This window comes from Corythoichthys intestinalis, chromosome 9 (assembly GCF_030265065.1).
Source record: "Corythoichthys intestinalis isolate RoL2023-P3 chromosome 9, ASM3026506v1, whole genome shotgun sequence".
NCBI classification, from domain to species: Eukaryota; Metazoa; Chordata; class Actinopteri; order Syngnathiformes; family Syngnathidae; genus Corythoichthys; species Corythoichthys intestinalis.
In genome coordinates, this window is record NC_080403.1 from 512,215 (window position 1) to 536,908 (window position 24,694).

The following is a 24,694-nucleotide window of genomic DNA, read 5'->3' on the forward strand; positions in this document are numbered from 1 at the left end:
TGCAGCACAGTACCGTAGAATTCTTTGCAAAGTGTCAGTCAATTTCAACACACGCTAATTGGTCCCGTGAAAAATAATGAAAACTGAACATTTCAGTTTACCATATTGATAATTGTGATGTTCGTTTACCGCTTTTCGTCTTACTGTGAAGAGGAAATGACAATCGGCCAGCCATTATATTTATGACCTCAGCCTTCGCGCTGTGCGCGGGAACTAACAGGCTGCCTACATTATACTAGTTAATGTCAGTGTCATCTCCGTGTCAGTCGACCCGCGAAATTGCTGTCAGACATAAGGGCTACCCGTTTAAATCCCCGGATTTACTGGAGTTTCCTGTATGTCTGAAAGGGGCTCAAGATTCATGACGCTGTGTTAAATTGACTGTGAAAATACAAAACGTTTAATTAGGAGTAGTGGTTAAACAATTGTCGCGCACATCCCTTGTGTATACCCCCACCTACTGTAGAAGAGTATGCAGCACCCATCTGAAGATGCGATGCTTTCATGTTGGTTTTAATTGGGCAATATCTTGTTCACGTGCCTAATCGTGCTTGTTCTCGTGTTGCTGGCTTACCGATTGCGTCGAAGACATGAAAACGAAACTATCAATTCACGATGAGAAAAATCTAACAAATGTACCATGTATTGCAGGTGACAATTTGAAACATAGTGGATTAAAAAGTACAGATACGTGTTGTTAAAGTACAACTTTATATTTGTATTCTATTACAGTACAAAAATGTACTTCAGTAACAAAGTACTTCTACTATTTTACACTCCAATGGGATTCCTCCTCAAATCTTATTTTTAGGGCTGACAGTTAACACAATTTCTAGCAAGTGTCCAAATCAGACCCTAGCCTGTTCAGACTGGGCCACATTTTTGACACACTTGACAGGTTGCTGTAGAAACTAAGGTGTCATTCAACATAGTGACGTCACGGACAGTCAAAACCCATCTGAGCTGTTCAGACTGAGAAGCATCTTGTCCATATCCGATATGAAACTATGATATATATATGAAATATGAAGCCTGTATGTGGCTTCAATCAGTCTCGCAAAAAAATTGATGTCTATGCTTTGTGACTGTTCACACTACAAAAGAGCAATCCAGTGTCAATCTGGAAGTGCTAAACACACTGATTTGTGATGGGCCAAACGCTCACAGCTTTATCTTCGTGCTCGTACAAGTGTGTGCGTCATGCAGAGCTAAACACAGGCTGCAGTTACACTTTAGGCCGGAGGTGGCAGTCACGAGAAAAAAAAAAGGTGACAAACTCCATATAGCACAATTAAGGCCGCTTGTTCGGGAGTGGATTTTTTTTCTTGTTCCGGGCCATCAGGCAGCATTTAACTTCAAAACACACTGGATGCTGCAAAGGTCCATATCTTCATCTTCGCAAGGATTGATTATAGTACTAGACTCTTTTTCAGGACTACTTTCAAGAGAACCCAGAAGCTCTAGCACATCCAGAACAGTGCTGCCTGGGTCCTAACGAGGGTCAAGAAACAAACAACAACTAGGCCTGCAAGCAGGACTGAACGGGCCCTCGCAATCTAGCGCAACTCGGACGGCACGCAACTCGGAAAGTGAGCAGGTCAGGGTGGTGGCAGATCGTCCTCTCTAATCATCTCATTAGAACCTAACATGCTTGAACGTTGCCTCTTTACATTCACACACCTAAGAGATAAAAACCCCTATTGGACAGAGTACTACAAAAAAGGAGCAAATAAAGGGTTGTCACGGCAACAGACAGAGACATGTGGACATGGGCCGTAAAATAAATATTTCAAAAGGTCTTGAAACTATGATGACCAACCTGAAAAGAACTGGACATATATTAGAAAAATGAGTGACTTTCTATTGCCACTAGTTGGCGCTGTAGGGTTGATGCAAATGACCCCTACAGGACCCTTCAGAGTATGACTCAACAAGCACGAGATGTTTGGCGCAGATATGTTGTAGAAGTTATGACTGTTCAAAACTTGTGGTGAGACGAAATGGCTTCAGTCATTTTCACTTCTCCTGTTGGACTCTTCTGCTTCAACCAAACCTCAGTATTTTTCATCAGGCAACTGAACACGTCTTATGGCTCCCCTGATGCAGGTTTCAGGTGAATATATTTTTTTTCCTTGGAGGAGGAGCCTGTTTAGTAAAAGAAGGCATTTCCTGTTCCCAATAGGGGGCGCTTAGCCTAATGGGTAATTTTTCAATGCACTCGTGTTAAGGGTGGGATCCCGCACATACATGCCAGATATGAAAAAGATTGAACGTTGTGTCAAGGAGCTATTAGTCTTTTATTGAATTTGTCATTTTGCTGAAAAAATGGCCGACTTAAGTCCACGCCCAGGTCAGACATGTCAATAAAAACGCACCATTTAGAAAATTTTAGATCTCTTATGTCTCCTGAATAGTCTCACCAATTTTGAAGATGATCCAACTAACTCCCTCTGTTACAAGGTCTCAAATGTGCACCCTGTTAATTGATAAAACTTCACATTCGATCAAAATACCCAATTTCCTGTTGGGTTTGGAATATGGGTTCAAGAGACTTTTTGGAGCAGTTTTGCACAAGGTATCGACTCCCCAAATTTCATTTCTCTACGTTAAAAAAACCTAATAGGAAACGCCTTTTTGAAAAATTCAAGGGGGCGCCACTGAGCCCTTTTGTTACATTTTTTTGTAACGTCGCAAGATTATTCAAATACACGCAAAGCCGCATGTATGTGCAAAATTTGGTGAGTTTTCGTGCATGTTCAGGCCTCCAAATGTAAACTGTACTACAAATGGATAAAAATTTCACATTCGATCCAACATACCCGATTTTCTGTTGGATTTGGAAAATGGTACAAGAGACTTTTTGGAGCAGTTTTGCATAAGGTATGGACTCCCCAAATTTCATTGCTCTACGTTGAAAAAACCCAATAGCAAAGGCCTTTTTTTAAAACTCCTTTCTGTCGCCACTAGTTGGCACTGTAGAGTTGATGCAAATGACCCCTACAAGACCCTTCAGGGTATGACTCTCAACAAGCACGGGAAGTTTGGCGTAGATATGTTGTTTATCTGCCGAGTTATGACTGTTCAAAGTTTTTTGCGTGACAAATTGTTGACGGTCATTTTCACTTTCCTGTTTGGACCCCTCCGCCTCAACTAAACCTCAATATTTTTCATCAGGCACCTGAACACAGGTCTTAAGGCTCCCCTGATGCAGGTTTGAGGACAACAGATTTTTTTCCCTTGGAGGAGGAACCTGTCTCGTAAAAAAAGGCATTTCCTGTTCTCACTAGGGGGCGCTAGGCCTAATGGGTAATATTTCAATGCAGTCGTGTTCAGGCTGGGATACCGCATATACATGGCAGATATGAAAAAGATTGAAAGTTGTGTCAAGGAATTATTAGTCATTTACTGAATTCGGTGTTTTGCCGAAAAAATGGCCGACTTTGGCACCACGCCCAGGTCAGACCCGTGAATGAAAACGCACCATTTTAGAAACTTAAGATCTCATATGTCTCCTGAACAGTCTCACCAATTTTGAAGATGATCCAACTAACTCCCTCGGCGAAAAGGTCTCAAATGTGCACCCTGTAAATCGATAAAAATTTCATATTCGATCCAAAATAACCGATTTCCTGTTGGGTTTGGAATATGGGTGCCAGTGCTTTTTTGGAGCGGTTTTAGACAAGGTATAGACTCCCCAAATTTCATTGCTCTACGCCAGTACTTCTCAAATGGTGGGGCGCGCCCCCCCAGGGGGGCGCAGAGCGATGCCAGGGGGGGCGCGAGTGAACTCGGGGAACATGTTTTTTTTTTTTTTTTTTTGCCGTACTAGAATAAAGTGTACTTGCACATCCACTCCGTGGGTGGCAGTGGCGCTCTCATTTTCAAGTGCGTGCAGTATTTTTGAAGTAAGCAAGAGCACACGGAAGAGACTCATGCAGAGCCGGACTCACGCAGCGACCCACTGTCTTCTTCGATTCTCACGTGTCCGGCCGAGAAGTGCCGTTTTCGGCTTGGGATCGTCACGACCACCGCCCTCACCTACGGTTCTCCCTCGGCCGCCGAGAATGCGCTTTTTTCGGGCAGTTTGCCTTTGACTTTTAATATAGTGGGAAATGAGGAAAGACCACTGTTTACTGAGTGTAAAAATGATTATAGCGGAGAAGCCAAATCAGTTAAGACGCCACTTAAAGACATTAGACCTCAATCTCATTGATAAGCCGCTTGATTGTTTTTCAGCGAAAACGTGCCGAATAGCCAATTGTCACAATCGTCCTGCTTTGTCAGTGTTATATCAGTAAACCAGTGAGCACTGTGGTGAATCAGCGAAAATAAAAACTTTCCTTCTGTCCAAAGACCTTTTTCCCCCCTTCTATTCAGTTTTGTTTTTTTTCGGTCAAATTTTTTGGCATGTCGTCCTGAAGAGTAAATGTTTCTAATCAATTTGAATTTGTTATTATTTACTGATTTTATTACATTTTATTTTTCAGTATCAAATGGTCAAAAATGTACCTTGAGTGTATTTTTACAGTTTGGATGTGACTTTTTTTTTTTTTTTTTTTTAACTTCAGGCAAATTGATGCGCGTTAAGTCTTTTCTGTTACAAGCAACACAATGTTAAAAAAGTTATACTTTATTATAAGTTGATCTATGTTACTTTTTTTCTTTAATAGAAAAAAAAGGACACAATGTTAGGCTGAGGCGTACTTATAATAGTAATAAAGACGAATGATACTATTTACAGTGGCGGCAGAGAGTTGGGGGGGCGCGAAACATTTACGTCTTCCTTGGGGGGGCGTAACAGAAAATAATTGAGAAGCACTGCTCTACGCTGACAGACCCTAATGTTATAGGCCAATTTTAAAATTTCAAGGGGGCGCCACTGAGCCATTTTGTTATTTTTTTGCAACGTTGCAAAATTATCTAAATTTACAATTTTCCGCACGTATGTGCAAATTTTGATGACTTTTCGTGCATGTTCAGGCCTCCAAATTGGCCGTTTTCATTTACCCTGAAAAAAAAATAAATAAATAAATAATCCTTTGCAAAACAATAGGGCCTTCGCACGCTTAGTGCTCGGGCCCTAATGACTGTGCTTTCACATATTTTATTAGTCTATTTGGCTCTGCCCCATAGGAATTGCTCCAGATACCTTCATAAAGCTCATTAATGAATCAACATCCTTCAACACACACACACATTGTACAGGAATTTATTTTCAAACAGGGTTTTTCTGTTACTGTTTTAAAGTTAGCAGGCAATGGAAATTGGGGGGAAATAGCTAAATGTGAATGTTTGCACCCACGTGTGTTGACAGCAAAAATAGTGTAAACACATCAAACTGTGACATGCAAACCACGTGGCACAAAAGCAAATATTTTATTAATGCGGAAATAAAGAAAGATGAATCCAAGTGTCTGAATTTGACTGCGCTCAGGTTTAACACAAAATGTGTCAGTGACTTGCTGTAAATATCAAAGCTTATTTTTACCGCCCGTGTTTGTGTGGTTGATGAAGCTCGAGCATACGTATGTCCATAAAGATAGAAAGTTGATGATTGGATAACCATCATCCCAGTCTTCAATAAATCGCATATAAAATATTAGTGGAACTTGGCTGTAATTTTCCTCAAGTTAACATCATCCAGTGGCAAGGAAGGAAAAAAGTGTGGTCGGTCACTCTAGGTCTTGAAGGTTAATTGTGCTTCCTGTGAATTGAGAGTTGTCAGAGCCACTGTTTTCCTCTGTGATTACGGTAGTTTCCTGTGTGAACATGTGAAAAGGTTTAATGTTCCGCGTCAAAACCGATCTAAAGAAAAACATCATTTTCCATCCTATTCTCCATCCTTTTTCTATATCATATGGATGTCAACATACCTGTAAAATGTTGACAGGAAGGTCAACGGTAAGCTGAGAGTGAGAGGCGGAGGGTTGGGAGCTGAGCTGAAAGGCTAGATCACCATCACTGGCTGGGTCATCCTGAAAAAAAAACAACAGACCACAATCCTTCTAACAATAGTTGCACAGCGCTTCTCATCAGATACAACTCAACGGCTTTTTTACTTGCATGAAGTAAAATCGATCCCTCTGGCATTTGACCACGGATACACACAAGTCATAGACTTCATATGGATATTGACGGGTCAGATTTGACCTTCACTGCACAGGCCTTCAAGTAGGGGCCATCCCACAATCCGCTTCAGTTATTCGCTGTCGGTCGCAGCGACATATGCAGCGATCCAACGCCGGATTTAGGTTGAAAAAGTACGAAAGCTGTACCGCATACAAACAGGAAGGAATGTCTCAGGAGTAATTATTTCGCATATTCAGGGTAATTATTATATTTTTCCTTTTTTCCACAAGAAGTTTCAACGTGAAAAGCTTTGTTGTAAGGCTGCCGCCACATTGTCCAACAGACTGGCATCATTCTTCGACATAGTTACGTTAAATAAATACTAACTGACCTGTTTTTGCTCTTTTAACTAAGAATCGAGATTGTTTTACGTTCGTATCTGTAAATAATTCGGGGATTTAAGCATTTATTCACAAGGAAGCTCTTTGTTGTAAGGCTGCCACCACATTGACTACCAGACTAGCATCGTACTTCGACATATTTACGTAAAATAAATGCCAACTGCACATTTTTTTTTGCTTTTTAACAAGAATCGTTTTACGACCATATCTATAAAGAATTCAGAGATTCTATTCACAAAACAGAGATTATTCACAAGACATTTCACCAGAAAAGCTCTGTTTACCTATAGCGGCTGCCACATTGACTAACAGACTAGCATCATATTTTGACATATTTACGTAAAATAAATGCAAACTGCACTTTTTTTGTTGGCTTTTAACCAAGAATCAAGACTTTTTTTGCGTCTTTGAGCATTTATTCACAAGAATTTTCAATGATAAAAAGCTCTTTGTGATTCCACTCGGTCAACTTTGACGACTCGCTAGCTAGCCAAGGCAACAATGGAGGCCCCCTATTAATTGGCCCCACGCTCTGTCAATATTAGAGGTGGGAATCTTGGGGCACCGAACGATTTGATTACGATTCCGAGGCTACGATTCGATTATAAATCCCGAAAACCGTGCGGACTGTGTTTTAGTTCGCTTGACCTGGTATAATTAAATAATTGCAATTTGGATGTTTGTGAATCGTTCTAGAATCTTCCACGAACGAATCGCAAATAATCTAAGAATCGGAAATTTCGCACGTCTCCAGTCAATATCAATATGAAGTCTATGCACAAGGGTAAAAAAAATAACAATGCAATAACCTACAAACCTGAGGCCTATGATGAAACACATCTCTGGGTGTAACCTGCACTTAAGATGGCTGATCTTATGATATTCCATCACAAGCCACCAACACGGAGTTACAAGTGCAGAAATATAGCACAAGGGGACCCAACAAGTCGAGAACAGTACAGAAAAGTAGCAAACAGACGTTGATATTTAAAACAGAACTTTCTCTAAAAAGTCTTGGATTCTGATAGCTGTAGTAGTAGCTAAAATTCCTTACAAGATGTGTGTTTGTAAAGACATTCTTGTCGACAACCTATTGTGAGGTGGTTTCTTTTAGTCTTCGTCTTTTTTACATAACTCAAAATTTAGATATCAAGCAAAAAGCCATTTCTTCATGACGGGTGGAAAAATTAAGTTGCCGTTAAAACGCTTCAGCGAGTTAACTTGTTGATTATACCAGCATGTAAATGGTCATGTTTTGTGTATGCATAGGCTTCATTCTCACATACTATCCATACATCATCTATCACTTAATCCAGGGTCGAGTCGTTGGGGCAGCAGCTTTAGCAGGGAAGCCCAAACTTCCCTCTCCCCAGCCACTTCAACCAGCTCCTCCGGCGGGATCCCAAGGCTTGCCCAGGCCAGCCTAGAGACAATGTAGCCAGCGTGTCTTGGGTCGTCCCCAAGGCCTCCCCGCCGGTGGGACATGCCCGGAACACCTTTCCAGGGAGTCGTCCTGGAGGCATCCGAATCAGATGCCAGAGCCACCTCAACTGGCTCCTCTCAACGCGGAGGAGTAGCGGCTAGATGCAGAGTCCCTCCCGGATGACCGGGCTTCTCACCCTATCTCTAAGAGAGCCTGGACACCCTGCGGAGGAAACTCATTTCGACGCTTGTACCTGGATCTTGTTCTTTCGGTCTTGACCCACAGCTCGTGACCATAGGTGAGGGTAGGAACATAGATCTACTGGTAAATCGTGAGCTTTGCCTTTCGGCTCAGCTCCTTCATCACCAATACGGACCGGTGCAGTCCGCATTACTGCAGACGCTGCACCGATCCGCCTGTCGATCTCCCGCTCCCTTATACCTTCACTCGTGAACAAAACCCCAAGATACTTGAACTCCTCCACTTGGGGCAGGATCTCATCCACGACCCAGAAAGGGCACGCAACCTTTTTCCGACTGTGGATCATGGCCTCGGATTTGGAGGTATTGATCTTCATCCCAACCGCTTCACGTTCGGCCGTGAACCGCTCCAGTGATAGTTGTAGGTTACGGCTTGATGAAGCAACAGCACCACATCATCTGCAAAAAGCAGAGATGCAATTCTGAGGTCACCAAACCAGACACCCTCAACACTTCGGCTTCGTTGAGAAATTCTGTCCATAAAAGTTATGAACAGAATCGGTGACAAAGGGGAACCTTGGTGAAGTGCCACCCTCACTGGGAACGAATCTGACTTACTGCCGCCAATGCTGACATAACTCTGGCACCGGTCGTACAGGACAGGGACCGAACAGCCCTTACCAAAGGGATCGGTGCCCCGTACTCCTGAAGCACCGCCCATAGGACTCCCCGAGGGACACGGTCGAATGTCTTCTCCAATCCACAAATCACATGTACACCGGTTAGGCAAACTCCCATGCACCCTCAAGGACCCTGCTGAGGGTGTAAAGCTGGTCCACCGTTCCACGGCCGGGACGAAAACCACACTGCTCCTCCTGAATCAGAGATTCGACTTCTTGACGGACCCTCCTCTCCAGCAACCCTGAATAGACTTTAACCGGGGAGGCTGAGGAGTGTGATACATCTACCAATATAATTGGAACACACCCTCCGGTCCCCCTTCCTAAAATAGGGTACCGCCACCCCGATCTGCCAATCCAGAGGCACTGTCCCCGATGTCCACGCGATGTTGTAGAGGCATGTCAGCCACGACAGCCCCACAACATCCAGAGCCTTTAAGAACTCCGGGTGGATCTCATCCAATAATACATACATTAGTTTTTTGTTTTTTTTTTAATCCAATTGTGAATCTTTGGGATGCTGGAGAAGTCTTTGCACAAAATGAATGCAACGCTGGATGGAAATAAGCCTCGTGACCAATGTTCATTCTAAGATCTGCGCGTGCACAATCCCGCACTGCTTACACAGTGTCCTTTGCGCACAAGAAAATCTATGCAGCGCACAATATAAAATTCAACACAAATGTATAATATAAAAATGAATATAAGAAAAACATTGAAAGGTATTATATTCTTAGACCACCAGGTCAGTTGCATGTAATCCCAAAATTTATGTAAATACCGTCGTGAACCAACGACCATGCTCTGAAATTTCACCTGTAATAGCTGAATTTGGACAAATTGAGTCCCGGAGACAGAGTCACGCAGAAGTAGGCCGCCACAAGCAGGTGCTGGTCCTTCACAATGGCGAGCACTCGATGGCGTGGATTTGACTCCTTTTGATTTTCTCTGACTCGGTCCAGTTCCCCCTAGGGTACAATGATTTGTGCATAATTAGTTTACTTAAAAAAGGGCACTTCATAAAATACTTAGAAATCCAGCGGAGGCTTGTCCATGTTTGTTTTACCAGAGACTGAAGGACAGATCTGCTTCTTCCGTTTGGCTAGCTGAATGGCTCTGTAGTCTGTCCTTGCAGAGCCACCATTCTGGCAGAAGAAGATCATTTTGGTCACTACAGTTGTCATTAAACAACACAAAGCTAGTTTAATGGGTGACAACAAACTGATGTAGTTTTCTATGTTAAAAGCACTATCCCACAAAGGCCAAAAATATGCACAATACACAGTGAAATATTTGTTTACTAGCAAGTTTTTTTTTTTACAAATACGTAGGGAAAATTAAACTACAAAAGTCTTGGCTAGCCACTATTATGTATATCAGTTTTGTCACAGATTACTTGAAAATCTCAGTTGTTGTTGAAGCTTTTGAAAGCTTTGGTTTAGAAAAATTCTAAATATCCACATTGCCTCCTCAGGTGTAGTTTTGGCTAAGTAAAGCAAAGGACCGTCTCCAAGGTGCTAGTCACGATCTGCTCGAAAAAAGTTTTGGGCCCATTTTGAAATACTTGGTAGGATTCTTGTTCATTTTGTTCATTTTTGTTGTTTGTTTTATTGCTTTACAACTTTTATAGACATTTTAACAGCTAGGTCTTTATTTTAAAGGGGAAATTCAGAATTTTTGACATTAGGCTTAATCTTTGCGTTAGCGGGGTTTTATTAGTCAGTGGAGTTGATTTCAACAAATTCAATGCAGTTTGTCAGTTATTTGTTAGTTTCAGGGCTCCGGAGTGGCCAAGCTAGTTCGAGTCAAATCAGTCAATGGTGGTTGAAATCAACTCAATCGACTAATTAAACCCTCGCTAACTCAAAGATTAAGCCTCATGTGAAATTCAATTATTGAAAAGTTAATTACATTTTTCTGCTGAAATTTTTATGTTGAGGCAGCAAAGCAGAAAAATTGGTAAACAGTAACCGATAAATTACTTTTTAAGTTACTTTGATAATTAAGTAATCAGTAAAGTAACGATTAATTTTTTAAGGCGTAATCCATGATTACTTTTTAATTCTCATTTCTGTTCATCTTAACGGATAATTTGCTTCTTTTTAAGAAGAGCCTCAGAAGGAATTATACTGTATTTGTGATCTGAGGTTCCACTTTACATCTACGATTACATATGAAACTGAGAAAGGTGCACATGTAAGAAAATATCGGATAAGTACCTCACCAACAAATTACGTGATATCGTTTTGATATTCATCTTAATATGCTGCTGTGACCTTTGCGACATAATTCCCCAGTACCTCCACCCAAACAAAGAAGAGTCCCGGGCCCTCGCTGATCACTCACCTCTACCATCTTCGCAGATGAGGATATCAGTTCTGCAACAGGAGCAACTGCAACAGAAGCTGAACTTTCTACGACAAGAGCATTGGAGGAGCTGAGTTGGTGCTGAAGTGTGGGCTCTGTAAGGGCACTTGGACCCTGCATGGAAAGAGATGTAAGTGCTCCCAAGGCCTCTGGTGTCACACTCTGCACATCATCAAGATTGAGGGTGCCCTGAGGAGGTAAAACATCCCCCACTGTGCTACCCAAACTGTGATGGGGACCCATTTCAATACTAGGTGTTAGAATGAGAGGGTCCATGGGCCTGGCCAATGTGCTGCTGTCTGAAGTGCAAAGAGCTGTGCCAACTGTAGATTGGTCTATTGTCAGGATGCTTGAGCTGACCATGGAAAGGTCCATAGTTAAAGTGCCATTGGAGTTTGCGGTGCTTCCACTGATAGGAATACCAACACCGGCGGGTGATGTGTTGGATCCAGGCACATTTGAGAAAAGAGAGCTGAGATCCAAGTTAGTCAGTTGGTCACTTCCAGGAATACTTGACCCAGAAACTGTGACTGGAATCGGGCTAACCAGTTCGCTGCTAGGTGTCAGGGTGGGTGTGGTCTCCATCTGGGTCATTGCATCTAGAAAAGAAGAGGGTTTATCTTTGTTAAATCTGCTCAGGAAATGTCACAGAAATGTCACAGTCATTGCACTGCTATTACAAGCATCTCACTAAGTAATACGTTGTCAGATATCTGTCTCAATCTAGGTACAGTATATGCATATTTGCACAGTTACATTGTAGTATTTTTACACGGTTACATCAATATCTATGCACAAACTGTCATTTGCTCTGTCATAGCAGGTCAGCCATCTGCCTCCTTGTATGAATACTGTAAATTGTCATATATGCACTAATATGCTGTTATATTACCACTACAGCACTACTTGCTACTCGTCACTTACCGTAATTTTCGGACTATGAGGTGCACCTGACTAAAGGCTGCCACCCACCAGGTTTGACACAAAAATGGCATTTGTTCATAGATAAGCCACACCGGACTATGAACTGTAGTTGTCCTCGCTGTATTATGGGAAGTATACACCAAAAGATATTAACCGGTAACACTATATTTGACAGTGTTGCCATAAGGCTGTCATAATTATGACAAAACCTGTCATGGGCATTAATGAATGCTTATGACAGATGTCATCTAGGCTCGGTTCAGAACACAGGTCTGAATGCACGAATCAGAGGTTAGGGTTTTTGTTGTTTTTCCGACTCGAGTGAGGTATTCACTTGACGGTCTGAACGGGACAGGTTGCATAGAACTCCCTTTCAAATCCGATCTGGGTCACTTTCGTACGTGGTTTGAATCCGATCTAGGCCACATTTTTCAGAAATGCGGCGGCGGTCTGAACTGTCAAGTCTCCCAAATAGGAATTTATGCAGCAATTATGTCAGCCAAGAGCAAGAGCGGCAGGCGGGACCGCAGTGATGTAGCTGTGCATTAGCGTTAGCAGCTAGCTTGAACTCAGCTTTTACGCAGGAAGCATTATTGACCAGTCATAAAAAAATAAAATGAAGAAAAGGATAAGCTAGATAATGCTCGGTTTTCTTTCTGTGTGCCAAATAAGCAATATTTCAATATTTCTTACATGGCAGAGTCGGGGCAAACTGATGCACACACATAAATCTTATTTGTGTGTGTCATGCACGCACAGTGCGTGCGTGTATTCAATCAATCCATATAAAATTTGAATATAAGATTAAACGGGGATTATTAATGTCTTATTTGAGTTCTCTTTTTGGAAATCAAAATATGATCACCCTGGAGTAACGTACAGCCAGCATGTATAGTCATTTGTTTTGATGCTTCTGCGCATGCGGGTCAGTTTGCTCAGCGTGTGTCAGAGTGCGAATTAGTGTGCATGCGTAATACTTGAATGGGCTCAATGAACAAAGGCAATTTGAACGGGCACGACAAAAAAATAGATATGACAAAAAAACTGAATTGTGCATTAAGACCTGCAGTATGAACCTAACCTTAGTGTCATCCGGCAAATGATCTCACTTTTGAATGAATGTAAAAAATCCAAGCTGGACATAAATGGAGTTAGCATTCAGTAATGCCCATCACAGTGTCATAATTATGACAGAGTTATGACAGTCTTATGACGCCGCTGTCAAATAAAGTGTTGCCTATTAACTCAAATAAATAAAAAAATAAGCCGCACAGGACAATAAACCGCAGGATTCAAAATGAGGAGAAAAAAGTACCGGTTTATAGTCCGAAAATAACTTTATTCACAAATATCTATACAATGTGTCCTGTTTACCAATATTAGCCCTATAGTACTTTTGCTTTTGTTTTATGTGGCGCACGTTATGGCGAAGCTTTGAATCTTATTGTACTCTGTATAATGACAATAAAGGCTTTCTTTTGTTTTCTATATTCTGTGCCATGAAAACTTCTTGCATTGTGTGTCGTCTAAAAATGAGGGCAACATTCATAATGGTTGGATGGAGGCAACAGACTTAGTTTTACACATTTCACAGTTTATCCAAAAGGTGAATAATCTTAGGTACTCCCATGGAAGGGGCACACTTTCAAGGGGCTAACAAGAGAGATTTCATAGTTAAAAAGTAAAACTGAAGGAGCCTTTTCATTAAAAGGTAATTTTAAAAAAAAAACAACAAAAAGGAGTTACCTCGATTCAACCATTGTTGACTACTGTGGCCTGACTGAGATTCTACATGGGACAAACAAAAAGAACAACAATAATGCTTACTGACCAGGGCTAAGCTGGTGTTGTTTAAGCATGTGACTCCTAAGGGTGCTGCGGGAAGAGAACTGCTTTGAGCAGTCGGCAACAGGACATCGAGTTCGAGGGATGCTTGTGTCCTGCTTATGTTTCTTTGTGTGGATGTAGAGGCTGCTGCGAGCTGAAAATTTAACATTGCAACCTGAAGAAGAAGAAAAAAAAAAATGCGATTTGTACACTTATTCAAACCGGTTATATGAAGAGTTCCGTCAGCTAACATTAGAAAACACATCTGAAAAGTGTATTCTCACTCATTCACTCCAAATCATTGCGAAGGTAATTGAAAAAAGTGACATTCATCCGATCAATAGTTTAAATAATCGTCCGATTTTAAAAATCTAAATAATCGTTAGGTGCGGCACTATACGTTAAAATTTAATAATCTACCTTCAACATGGCACTGAAAGGGCTTAGTGCCTAGATGAGTGATACTGTGACCTTTGAGGTGCTCTGCCCGAGTAAAGGATTTGCCACAACCTTCCTCTGTGCAGACGAAGCGCCGATCATCATCATGTTTTCTGTTAAAAAGAGAAAGGAATGTAGTCTGAGATATTTTTCACACAATCCTCATAGTAGTTCACAAAAAGTTATTGCTCTTCTTACTGGAGTTAGTTGTCAGTTATCAACAATAATATCGTCTCAAAATGATTCTAATTCCAAAAATAATGCTGTTTAAGATGTTTTTTGTAATGTCCAATGCAGTTTAATGGTTACCTCAGTCAATTCCTACAAAAATGGCGTGTTCTCTATTTTTGCATATTAACTGTAAATTAAAGACTGTCAATAAACAAACACAGATTCACATTTTGATGTTTTCAGTAGGGCTGTCAAACGATTAAAAATTTTAATCGAGTTAATTACAGCTTAAAAATTAATTAATCGTAATTAATCGCAATTCAAACCATCTATAAAATATGCCATATTTTTCTGTAAATTATTGTTGGAATGAAAAGATAAGACACAAGACGGATATATATATTCAACATACGGTACATAAGTACTGTATTTGTTTATTATAACCATAAATCAACAAGATGTCATTAACATTATTAACATTCTCTTAAAGCAGGGGTGGGGAAACCGGTCCTCGAGGGCCACAGTGGGTCCTGGTCTTTGTTCCAACTGATCCAGCACAGAGCTTTTAACCAATGAGGTTTCAATGGAAACAAGAAGCACCTGACTGCAATCAACTGATTGCACTTATAACACACCAGATTGGTGAAAAGGTGTCCTCTTGATGGGTTGCAGCAAAAACCCGCACCCACAGCGGCCCTTTGTGGAATAGTTTGCCCACCCCTGTCTTAAAGCGATCCATGAATAGAAAGACTTGTAGTTCTTAAAGGATAAATATTAGTACAAATTATAGAAATTTTATATTAAAACCCCTCTTAATGTTTTCGTTTTATTAAAATTTGTAAAATTTTCAATCAAAAAATAAACTAGTAGCTCGCCATTGTTGATGTCATTACACCATGCTCACTCTCCAAACCCATAAAATCATTTGGACCCAAGCGCCAGCAGAGGGCGCCAAATAACAAAAAACAAGTAACACGCGGACATTACACTTCTGTCATTTTAATCTGAGCGGGCCATGTGCGTTAATTGCGTCAAATATTTTAACGTGATTAATTTTAAAAATTCATTACCGCCCGTTAACGCGATAATATTGACAGCCCTAGTTTTCAGCCATTTTGTTTTCCCTGTAGTATCGAACGTGTAGGAACCGCGAGTTGGAACGGCATTACTGAAACTAAATCAACTATTAAATTAACAGCTATGCAGAGGTATCACTTTGTCTTTCATCAGGCACACATTTATAATGATGGATATGCAAACTACATTACTCGAAGTGAAAGCTGCTTACCGTTTGTGACGAAGCAATTTTGACATGCTTGTAAAGGACCAGCCACACCCTTCTGAGTCACAAACAAATGGCCTCTCACCTGGAAGGGGAGAAATTAAGATTTATAAAATTAGATATGCATTTAAGAATACGACATATTGTCATGATCATAAACAGGGGTTGTACACATTTGTTTTATACATTTGGATTCCAATTCTATAACTTTTGGCAGCAACTTTTTTTTTTTTCTTTTCAGCGAATGAACATTCGTTCCATCACTGCTATCTAGAGCTGGGAATCTTTGGGCACCTAACGATTCGATTACGATTACGATTCAGATGGTCCGATTCGATTCTAAAACGATTATTGATGCCCCCCCCCCTTTTTTTTTTTTTTTTTTAATGTTTTGTACATTAGTTCCAAAATTGTTCAAAAATACTCTCAGGCTAAACCAAACTACTATTTCAGTATCAAGTTAACATATAGCAGTAAACAAATATACAAAAATAACAGTAAATAAAAAACTCCAGTCCCCATTCTGTATCAGCAGCTTTAAACTACATTCGATTAATTTAATGTTGTGAATCAACCGTTAAAGTTGTTAAAATTGCTCCCGTTAACCCATAATTTCCCTTTTGTCAACTTTCGACATGTGAAAGTTTTAAAACTATTTTAAAGATAGATTCAAGTCAATATTTTACCGATTTAGGAGTATTTTAGATAAAAAGTTAATTAGGTTTGCTTGGAAGGTTCGCTACAACAGCCTTGCAGAGAAGTGTACTGCTTTAAGATGGCGGCCGTTTACTACGTCTGCATCTAGCCCTTTGTAGATGTGCTGCAAACGCTACCGCTACCGTACTGCATCTAGTCTTATATAAATGATATCTACCGTAACATTATGTGGATGACGTACTTTTGTAGCAGCTTCAGGTATGTTGTTGTGTTTTTTTATCTCGTGGCATGAGTTGAGCTAGAGCCGTGAGTTGAGCATTGGTATTACCCAAGGGGTCGGGTAATGAGAAGCATGATGTTTAGCTACTCTCGCTCCGTTGCTCATTGACCGCGCGGCGCGCTGAGTGTGTTGTACTTCCGCTTTACTTGGCATATTTCAATAATCGGAATTTGGATGTTTGTGAATCGTTCTCGAATCTTCCACGGCCGAATCGCGAATAATGTAAGAATCGGAAATGTTGCACACCTCTACTGCTATCCCTCCCACTTAAGACGGATTGGACGTCTATGGCTGTCAGGGACAGCCAGTGCCAGGCAACGAGTTAATTTTGGAGCATTTCACGTCATTTACTGCTGATTTTTGATCACTTCCTCTTCCCTTTGGTGCATTTACAGGTCATTCCTGCCATCATATAAACATGCATTAGAGTGCATAATATTTATGTGCTTCTTACTGATCTGAAGAAATTTTGTATAAAAGTACTGAAAACAATCTTTACTGTTTGTAAAGTAGGGCGGGGCAAACTGTTGATTGCTACTGCTCTTTTAGCAGGTATGTATACCACATGAGCAAAAAAATCCTATTAGTGGTCCGAGTCCATCTGTGTTACGTCCTGAATTGACAATATTTGAAGGATTATCTATAGTCACTGGCAGTGGTATGGATTGATTTTGCCTGCTAACTTCCATTCAGTCATGGCGGTTTTTAATTCATCGATGTAGTATATGGACTATGCGGCCCATGATCACTCTTGGCTCACACAGCCAATGGCATGGGACTTGGGGGTGGGGGGTCTAACATAGCATATCTAGGTTGCTATTTGATTATATCTAGTGTGTGTGTGTGAGTGTTGTCGGGCATTAAAAAGGTTAACCATTTGACAATCGACTTTCATAAACAGGACAAGTTTGACGTACAGCGCTCTTAATTTGCCACTAATTGTTCATCATGTAACCGTGAGATAGCTCTCAGTGTCGTCCCGGTGTGTCCAGCTGTCTATTGTCAAAGCGAAGTTGCTCGTAGCAGCCAAGTTGGCAACAATATATTGGCGGACTTCGTTGTACGTTTCCGTAAAGACAGTCTGTGTTAAATATGTACGAATGGGGATAGCATGTCAGCTCACCCAAAATGCTGCCAAACAACGGATCTGTAAGACATAGAAGCCGGCAAGCCGCCTCCTTTCTCTGTCTTTCATCACGAACAACGACCCTCGTGCGCCACACCTCCCACCTTTCAGGAAGTTTGGAGGAGGAGTGCAGGAGGGGGGCTGCTAGTGGCAGAGTTTGTTTTTTCAAGGCAAAGCTGTGTCGGACATTTTAGCTAGCAAGCGAGACGACAAAAATAAATTAAGAAAATACATTTTGGGAGCTTTTCATTTGGATCGAATGGTATTGAGTTTTGAATCGAAGAGGGCGTATCGAATGTTGTTGCATCCTTAGTGAATACTAGTCCAGGAGACAGCAGGCAGGAGAGAGAGGCATGGCTGCATGTGAGCCAAAATAACCCGATTTTAAATTGATTTTTTCATATCGGCCGGTCGGATTAAAAAAAAAAAAAGGCCGATACGATATACGACAAATTTCCAAATATCTACGCCGATAATCGGTACATCTCCAGTCAAAACTAATCGAGAATTAAATATAGATTCATAAGTTTGTAGTTTTATGCTTTATTATGAAAGTATTTATCGGTTAAACAGTGAAAATTAAAGGAAAACTTCGCATGTCGATTTACAGTGTGCTCCCCGGAATCTTCTGCTTGCACCCCTAAAATTTTAAGTTAGGGGCCACGGTGCTCCTAGTAAAAAATGTTAGGTCTGGAGCCCTGTCCTCGGAGAGAAATAATTGGGGAACCCTATGCAAAATAAAAGTAAAAATCATTGGGATTGGTTTCTGTACCATGCAAATAGCAATGTAGCCGTTATCAAAGATCAACTTACCAGTATGACTTCGCAAATGGATCTTCAGACGACAGGCTTTATCATACATCTTGCCACATCCTGGGTAAGTGCAGGTGAAGTGTCCGGTTTCTCTGAAGTGAGTGCGGTTGTGGGAGTAGAGGGCACTGAAGGTGATGAAAGTTTTCTCGCATCCTTACAGAAATAAGAAATACAGAGTTATTAATAAAGCTACAAATAGACAGTGCACACTTCCACAATCTTGGGGTTCCGTTAGGGCAGGACATTTATTTCCATGAGCCAGGTTGTGGCGGCCCTGCCAGAGCTGGTGTAGTGTTGCAGATGAACCACCTACAAAATAAGGCTGAACGATATTGGGAAAAACTGACATTGTGACTTTTGGGCGGTTTATCGATATACAGTATTGCGATATTAAAAATAGAAGAATTTTCACCAGATGACTTGAATAGCTCTGTTTGGGAAGACTTTGGGTGACTCATGAGCACATTGTAAGTGTCGGAAACTCGGGGTAGTCATAGACTTTACAGCCTGTAAAGTCCTGTAAATTACAGGCATGACATATGCTAGCAAGAGGCTTGAGCTAAAAGGCTGTCTTACTTGACTACTGTTGGACCGGTGCCAGCATTGAACACTTTTTTGGCTTCCTTGTTAAACTTGCAATGGATAAGACAAATTGATAAATCCATAGTTATGTTGACAATTGCTGCAAGGATACGTAACCCACTTAAATCGGCACAATCAGTCATGGTAAATGGTGGACGGAAAGTCTATATATAGCGCATTTATCTACATTGGTACCATGCCCAAAGCGCTTTACTTTAGCACACATTTACCCTTTCGTGCACACATTCACACACCAACGGTGCCGCTGCCAGGCAAGGCGCTGTCAACCCATTGGGGGCAAATTAGGGTTCATTGCCTTGCCCAAGGGCACTTCGACAGTGGTCAATCGCAGCCGGGAATCAAACCGCAGACACTTCGGTCACAGGACAACTCCAGCCACCAACTGTGCCACAGAATTAATGTTGAATCTACAAGTAAAAAGGTCAGCTATCATTACTGCAACCAGATATGTGCTCGCTGCAGAAAACGTGGACCAAAAAAAACTTTGAACTTTGATATTGATATTTGTCATGTCCAGGTTGTTGCTGCTGAGGATTCAAAGCTTTGTTATTTTGTTCATTCATAATTTAAAAATTTTACAAGTGTTTATGTTTTAATGTTTATAATCTAATATCACCCAGAAGGGTAACTTTTATTTATTTTTCCACAAGTTCTCTTGCTTCCATTTCTAAAAATAAAAACATTTCAAGTTTTTTTTTCGTGCCTTTTTTTGTACCGAAAATGAACGGAACCAAGCACTTCAAAATCCAAACCAAACTGAAATCACATTTTAGAGTACCGTTACACCCCGAGTATTTATGGCGCTTTAGCAGACAAACTGTCTTCATCACACACTATGAGAACATTTCAGTGCACCAAATTTCTGTTAATAAATACAGCAACACTGTAAAATTGCAGCATACTTGTAACCAAATAAGTGTCTTAATATCAAGATTTTTGTAGTGGAAAATTTCAACAACATGTTGGTTCCTTTATTAAACTGTGACGCTTAAAAAAAAAAAAAAAAACAACGATATATCGAGTCTTGGTGAGAGCATATCGATAACTTTTTAGTAGTTTTTTGCCCTCTGTATATTAGGGCTGTCAGTTAAACGCGTCAATTATTTAAACACGCAATTAATAATGGCCCTGCCCACTCCCCATTGTTTGGACTACAAGACAATGTGCGTGTCCCATTGGCCGCCAGAGTGACATACTGGTTCTCAGATGAAACTTAATTTTGGATTTTAATGACCAATATGTGGTACGTTGAGAAGGCGTGAAATATATTTTTTAATTTAAACAAAAGCTCCAAACATGTTACAGTACTGTACTGTTTACAGTACTTTCTTTTTTCACTTTTTCCAGGATTGTAGCAAAGATATTTTGGTTTCTTTTGGCTATGCCATTGTATTTCTGGATTTCTTACTTTTACTTTTTTCTTACTTTTAAGTCCTTTAAAAAAATATATATTTTTAAATTAAAGACCCAAACCTTTTCACCAGATTCTGATCCTCTGAGAAGTGGCCCGATTTAAGATCACATGATCGGAACGGTGACATCCCTATTAACGAATGCTTATGACGGATGTCATTTAGTGTCATCTGGCAAATGATCTCACTTTTGAAGATCTGGGCTGGAGATAAATGAAGTTAGTGACAAAAGGCCGGATGACACTAAATGACATCTGTCAGAAGAATTTATTAATGCTCATGACAGTCTCAGGTCATAATTATGAGTCTTATGACAGTCTTATTCCACTGTCAAATAGACATGTGCCGGTGACCGGTTTCACGGTTTACCGTGGTGTGAAAACGTCGCGGTTTCAAAACCACTAAAATATTCCGCCAGACCGTAGAACGGTATTCGCTATTTTTCATGTGTCAAAACTGCAGCCAGAAGGGACGTGGCGCGGCAGCGCTCACCACCTCCCGTTTGTTGCTGTGTGTGAAAGTGACTATCGGCTAGACAGCCAGCGAACCCAAAAACAAATACTCTTTCAATTTCAATTTATTGAGCTCTCAAATCGTGGTAAGTGGAATATACAAAATGCATACATTTAAAACGTTGTACAATTGTATTTTTCCATGTGTGAGTAGCTTCAACAGATTAGCACTATGGAAAAAGTTCGCCAAAAACAAAACACACATTTTCCTTTCAAATTCGATATACAAACTAAATAAAAGCTTACAAAGACGAATGTTAGCCTAGGTTTAGCTGGGAGAGCAACTTCGTCGAGTTTTACAGCCGCAGAGTGAGAAAACAAGCTTGATTCGCTAGAATCAGTGGCTTGAATGAAAGGGGGAAAAAATGGTAGCCTCAAAGATCGCTAATTGCAGAAAGATGATCTTGCCCTAAGCACAAATCCACGTTCGCTGGATCAAGGAGAAGTCACACTCCCAATTTTTTTTTTTTTTTTTAGATGAAACCTTTCCACAACAATATTGACATTTTAACTAACTTATACATTTTTAACTAACTTATTAACTTATAAATTATTTATGTTCTTTTTAACACAAAGGCATGACATGTAGACTAGAATTGACACAGTGGCTGAAAATGGCGAAACTTCACTTGAGCTTTTCCACCCTCAAAACAAAGTCATGCAGTATAATTTAAAAAAAATTTTTTATTTCGAAGTGTTTTTACTTTTTTATAGAAATTGTTTTGTTCGTGCTCTAATCTTGAACAACTTGAGCTGTGGGTATAGTCTATAAATTGTATTTTAATTTTATTTAAAATATTCTTTTTTTAATTGATATTTTATTTATTTTAACAACATATTCATGTTTCAATTTGCAACTATGTTCTGAAAAAAAAATTCCTGTTCAATCGATTTTTTTTTTTTTTTTTTTTAACCCATACATCTCAAAATAGCAATACTGTAATACCGTGAAACCGCGGTATTTTTGCTCACGGTTATCGTACCGTCAAAATCTCATACCGGCACATGCCTACTGTCAAACAAAGTTTTACCTATTAACCCAAATAAATTAGCAAATAAACTGTACTAGACTACAAGCCGCAGGATTTAAAATGAGGGGGGGGAAAGTAGCAGTTGATAGTCCGAAAATTACGGTAATTGGTGATTTACACCCTCAATGATTAGGTTGATCATTTTGGTTTGGTCCTATGAAAAGTCCTGTACTTCACAAAGCATAAAGATGTGTGTACTTGGACTCCAGTCCTACAAGCTAACTTTTAAATTTGAAGTAAATCCTTCATACATTACATCCTTGAAGAAGACATTGTAGTGCACAATTAAGGCGCAGCTTTGGATCATTACAATAGGGTTTACCTGGGAATTCACACTTGTGGGGTCTCTGTGGTTCAAAGTGGACTCTCTGGTGATTGCCAAGTCGCGTTGCACTGCGAAACCTCTCGTTGCAGACCTCACAGATAAAGGCATCCTCCTGCTCGTGGACTTTTGTATGAGCCTTAAGGTTGTAGACTGTGGTGAAACAACGGCCACAGCCTTCAAAATGACAGGTATGCGGTCGTTGCTTATTATGTGACTGTAGATGCCGCTTAAGTTTGTAGGCTGTGGCAAATGCCCAGCCACAGCCTTCCACTGTGCATTGGTAGGGCCGTGGGTCTTCAGCATGGTTCAAAAGGTGAACCTTCAATTTTTGTCGCGTGTCAAATGTACACGAGCACCCTGTATCTGGGCAGGTAAAAGAAACCGCTATTACTTTGTTGGCCCTTATCAGCCGTCCACATTTAGAGTCTTTGTTTGTTATTGCAGGCTTCGGAGATGAGGTGACCTCAGCCCCTGTTATTTCATGCAAGACACCAGCCTCCTGCTTAATAATAGAACAGGAGTTTACAGGGGTGCTTAGCATTGGCAAAGATATATTGTCCATGACAGACAGCTCCGAATCACATACAGACAACTCTGTTCCAGCCTCTTCCTGGTGGCTGGAAACTGCCAATGTACTGATCTTCCCAATTGCTTTAGTGCCACTGTCATAGTTGAGAAGAACAATATCTTCATGATCCTTCACTCCCAAATGCTCTTTTAAACTCACCAAATCATCCTCTCTGTGAACATATTCTTCAGTTGGAGCTGCCAAAGTCAAGGTTCCGTTATCTATGGTCACTATTATGGTTTGATTGTTTATCATAAGAGTTCCAGAAAATGTTTCATTTGTTTGCAGACCCGAGGAAAGACTGGTAGAGTTTGCATCCACATGAGCAGAGTCTAAAATTAACTGCGAGGCCTCCATAGTTTCCACAATGTCCAAATTTGTAGAAATTAAATCATCATTCCGTTCCTGAAACGACAGGTCTCGCAATGCATTTTCTTCATTTGTCTCGGTACACATCTGGGCACATACCTCCTCGTCGTACGTGTCCGCCAAAACAGCGTCTTCGACAGTATGGTAATTGTCCACTTGCTTAGGTCCTACCTTGGCTGAAGAGCCCTCGACCAAATAATCCATCTCCTCCGGTTTTTTCAAACATTGAGAATCTAGCCGATTCGGGAGTTCGTTGGAACAGCCGACAGCTTTACCAGCGTTTCCGAGCTCCACATTAGTAGCTTTCGAGCTCTCAAGTCCTCGTCTTTTCATTTTGTCCCAAATTTTAGACGACGAGCTCAGCCGGTCGCCATTTCTATCCTCCTGAAATACATTGAAAACTACATATAGTTCTTGAGCGTTGTTTTTGCTTTCCTTTCCCTCCGCTCCGGTGTCGTTACGGCCGCCGACCGACGGCTGCTTGGGCGCTCCGTTCCCACGCGGATGCAGTAAAACTGGCATTGGTAATGTTAGCCGCTGATGTCGCGTCGGTTCCTCTTCCCCTTCTGGTGTAAGCAGCGCCATTTGCATTATCGAGTCCAGGTTCTCCGCTCCGCTTCTCTGGCCAGAAATGCCAAAGTTCGACGTGCTTACGATATCAATGTTCTCGCCCTCTTGCTCCGTGTTCACGTTACGGAGTGCTTCGGTCTGTCCGCGATCCAAAACACCGTTTTTGTCGCCGAGTTGCAGCTTGTTGAAAGGCGAAAAAGCCACCTCGCTACCGTTCTCCGCCAGTAGGCGAAGCGGGGATAGCCTCGCTCTGACTCTGCTGTTGTCATTTCCAAATTCAGGCGATTCCAGTCGTAGTTCCGCTTCATTTTCCGGGGAAAGAAAACGATGTATTCCCCCACTAACTGGTCCCAAAGCAGACTGCGTCTTTGTGCGTGCGTCGCCATGTTGCGAGTGAATGTTTTGGGCATCGGAGAGCCCCTGCATTTCCATCTTGGTATCCCTGTAGCATTGACAGAAGAATGGACCCGCCCTAGTGAGATGAAAGGAACCTAAACTGTTTACTACGGTTGTGCAGACAGTTCATCGGTACCTGGCAATGCCTGATGGCACCAAAACACACAGTTCGACTGTAAAACGCTTCCGGTTTGCAAGTTGAGGGATAATGAAGATTCCACTAAGGAAATACCGCAACTGTATAAACATG

At 41.0% G+C, this 24,694-nt stretch overlaps 1 protein-coding gene across 2 annotated transcripts; it reads right to left on the bottom strand.

The window, feature by feature from the left end:
- Nucleotides 1–1,155: 1,155 nt before the first annotated feature.
- On the bottom strand, nt 1,156–24,694 carry si:dkey-156n14.3 (zinc finger protein ZXDC). Of its 2 annotated transcripts, XR_009064452.1 has the most exons (11): nt 22,539–24,694; nt 18,659–18,811; nt 15,789–15,867; nt 14,312–14,442; nt 13,896–14,066; nt 11,120–11,739; nt 9,840–9,918; nt 9,590–9,741; nt 7,766–8,552; nt 5,874–5,975; nt 5,725–5,759 (listed from the first exon to the last, which is right to left on the bottom strand). XR_009064452.1 is itself a non-coding variant. In XM_057846558.1 (10 exons), the coding sequence occupies exons 1-10, from the start codon at nt 24,478–24,480 to the stop codon at nt 5,673–5,675; spliced, it is 3,516 nt and encodes a 1,171-aa protein (XP_057702541.1). In that variant the 5' UTR covers nt 24,481–24,692; the 3' UTR covers nt 1,156–5,672. The 2 variants fall into 2 exon arrangements, 1 of the variants encoding a protein (XP_057702541.1); XM_057846558.1 differs by lacking the exon at nt 7,766–8,552 and having other exon boundaries at nt 1,156–5,759; nt 22,539–24,692.

Excerpts from the sequence above, each read along its gene's own strand:
- si:dkey-156n14.3 (XM_057846558.1), bottom strand. The coding sequence starts at position 24,480 with ATGGAAATGCAGGGGCTCTCCGATGCCCAAAACATTCACTCGCAACAT. Across the intron at positions 18,812-22,538 it reads CCACAAGTGTGAATTCCCAG|GATGCGAGAAAACTTTCATC; the intron begins GTAAACCCTATT and ends TATTTCTGTAAG. Across the intron at positions 14,067-14,311 it reads CTTTCAGTGCCATGTTGAAG|GTTGCAATGTTAAATTTTCA; the intron begins GTAGATTATTAA and ends CTTCTTCTTCAG.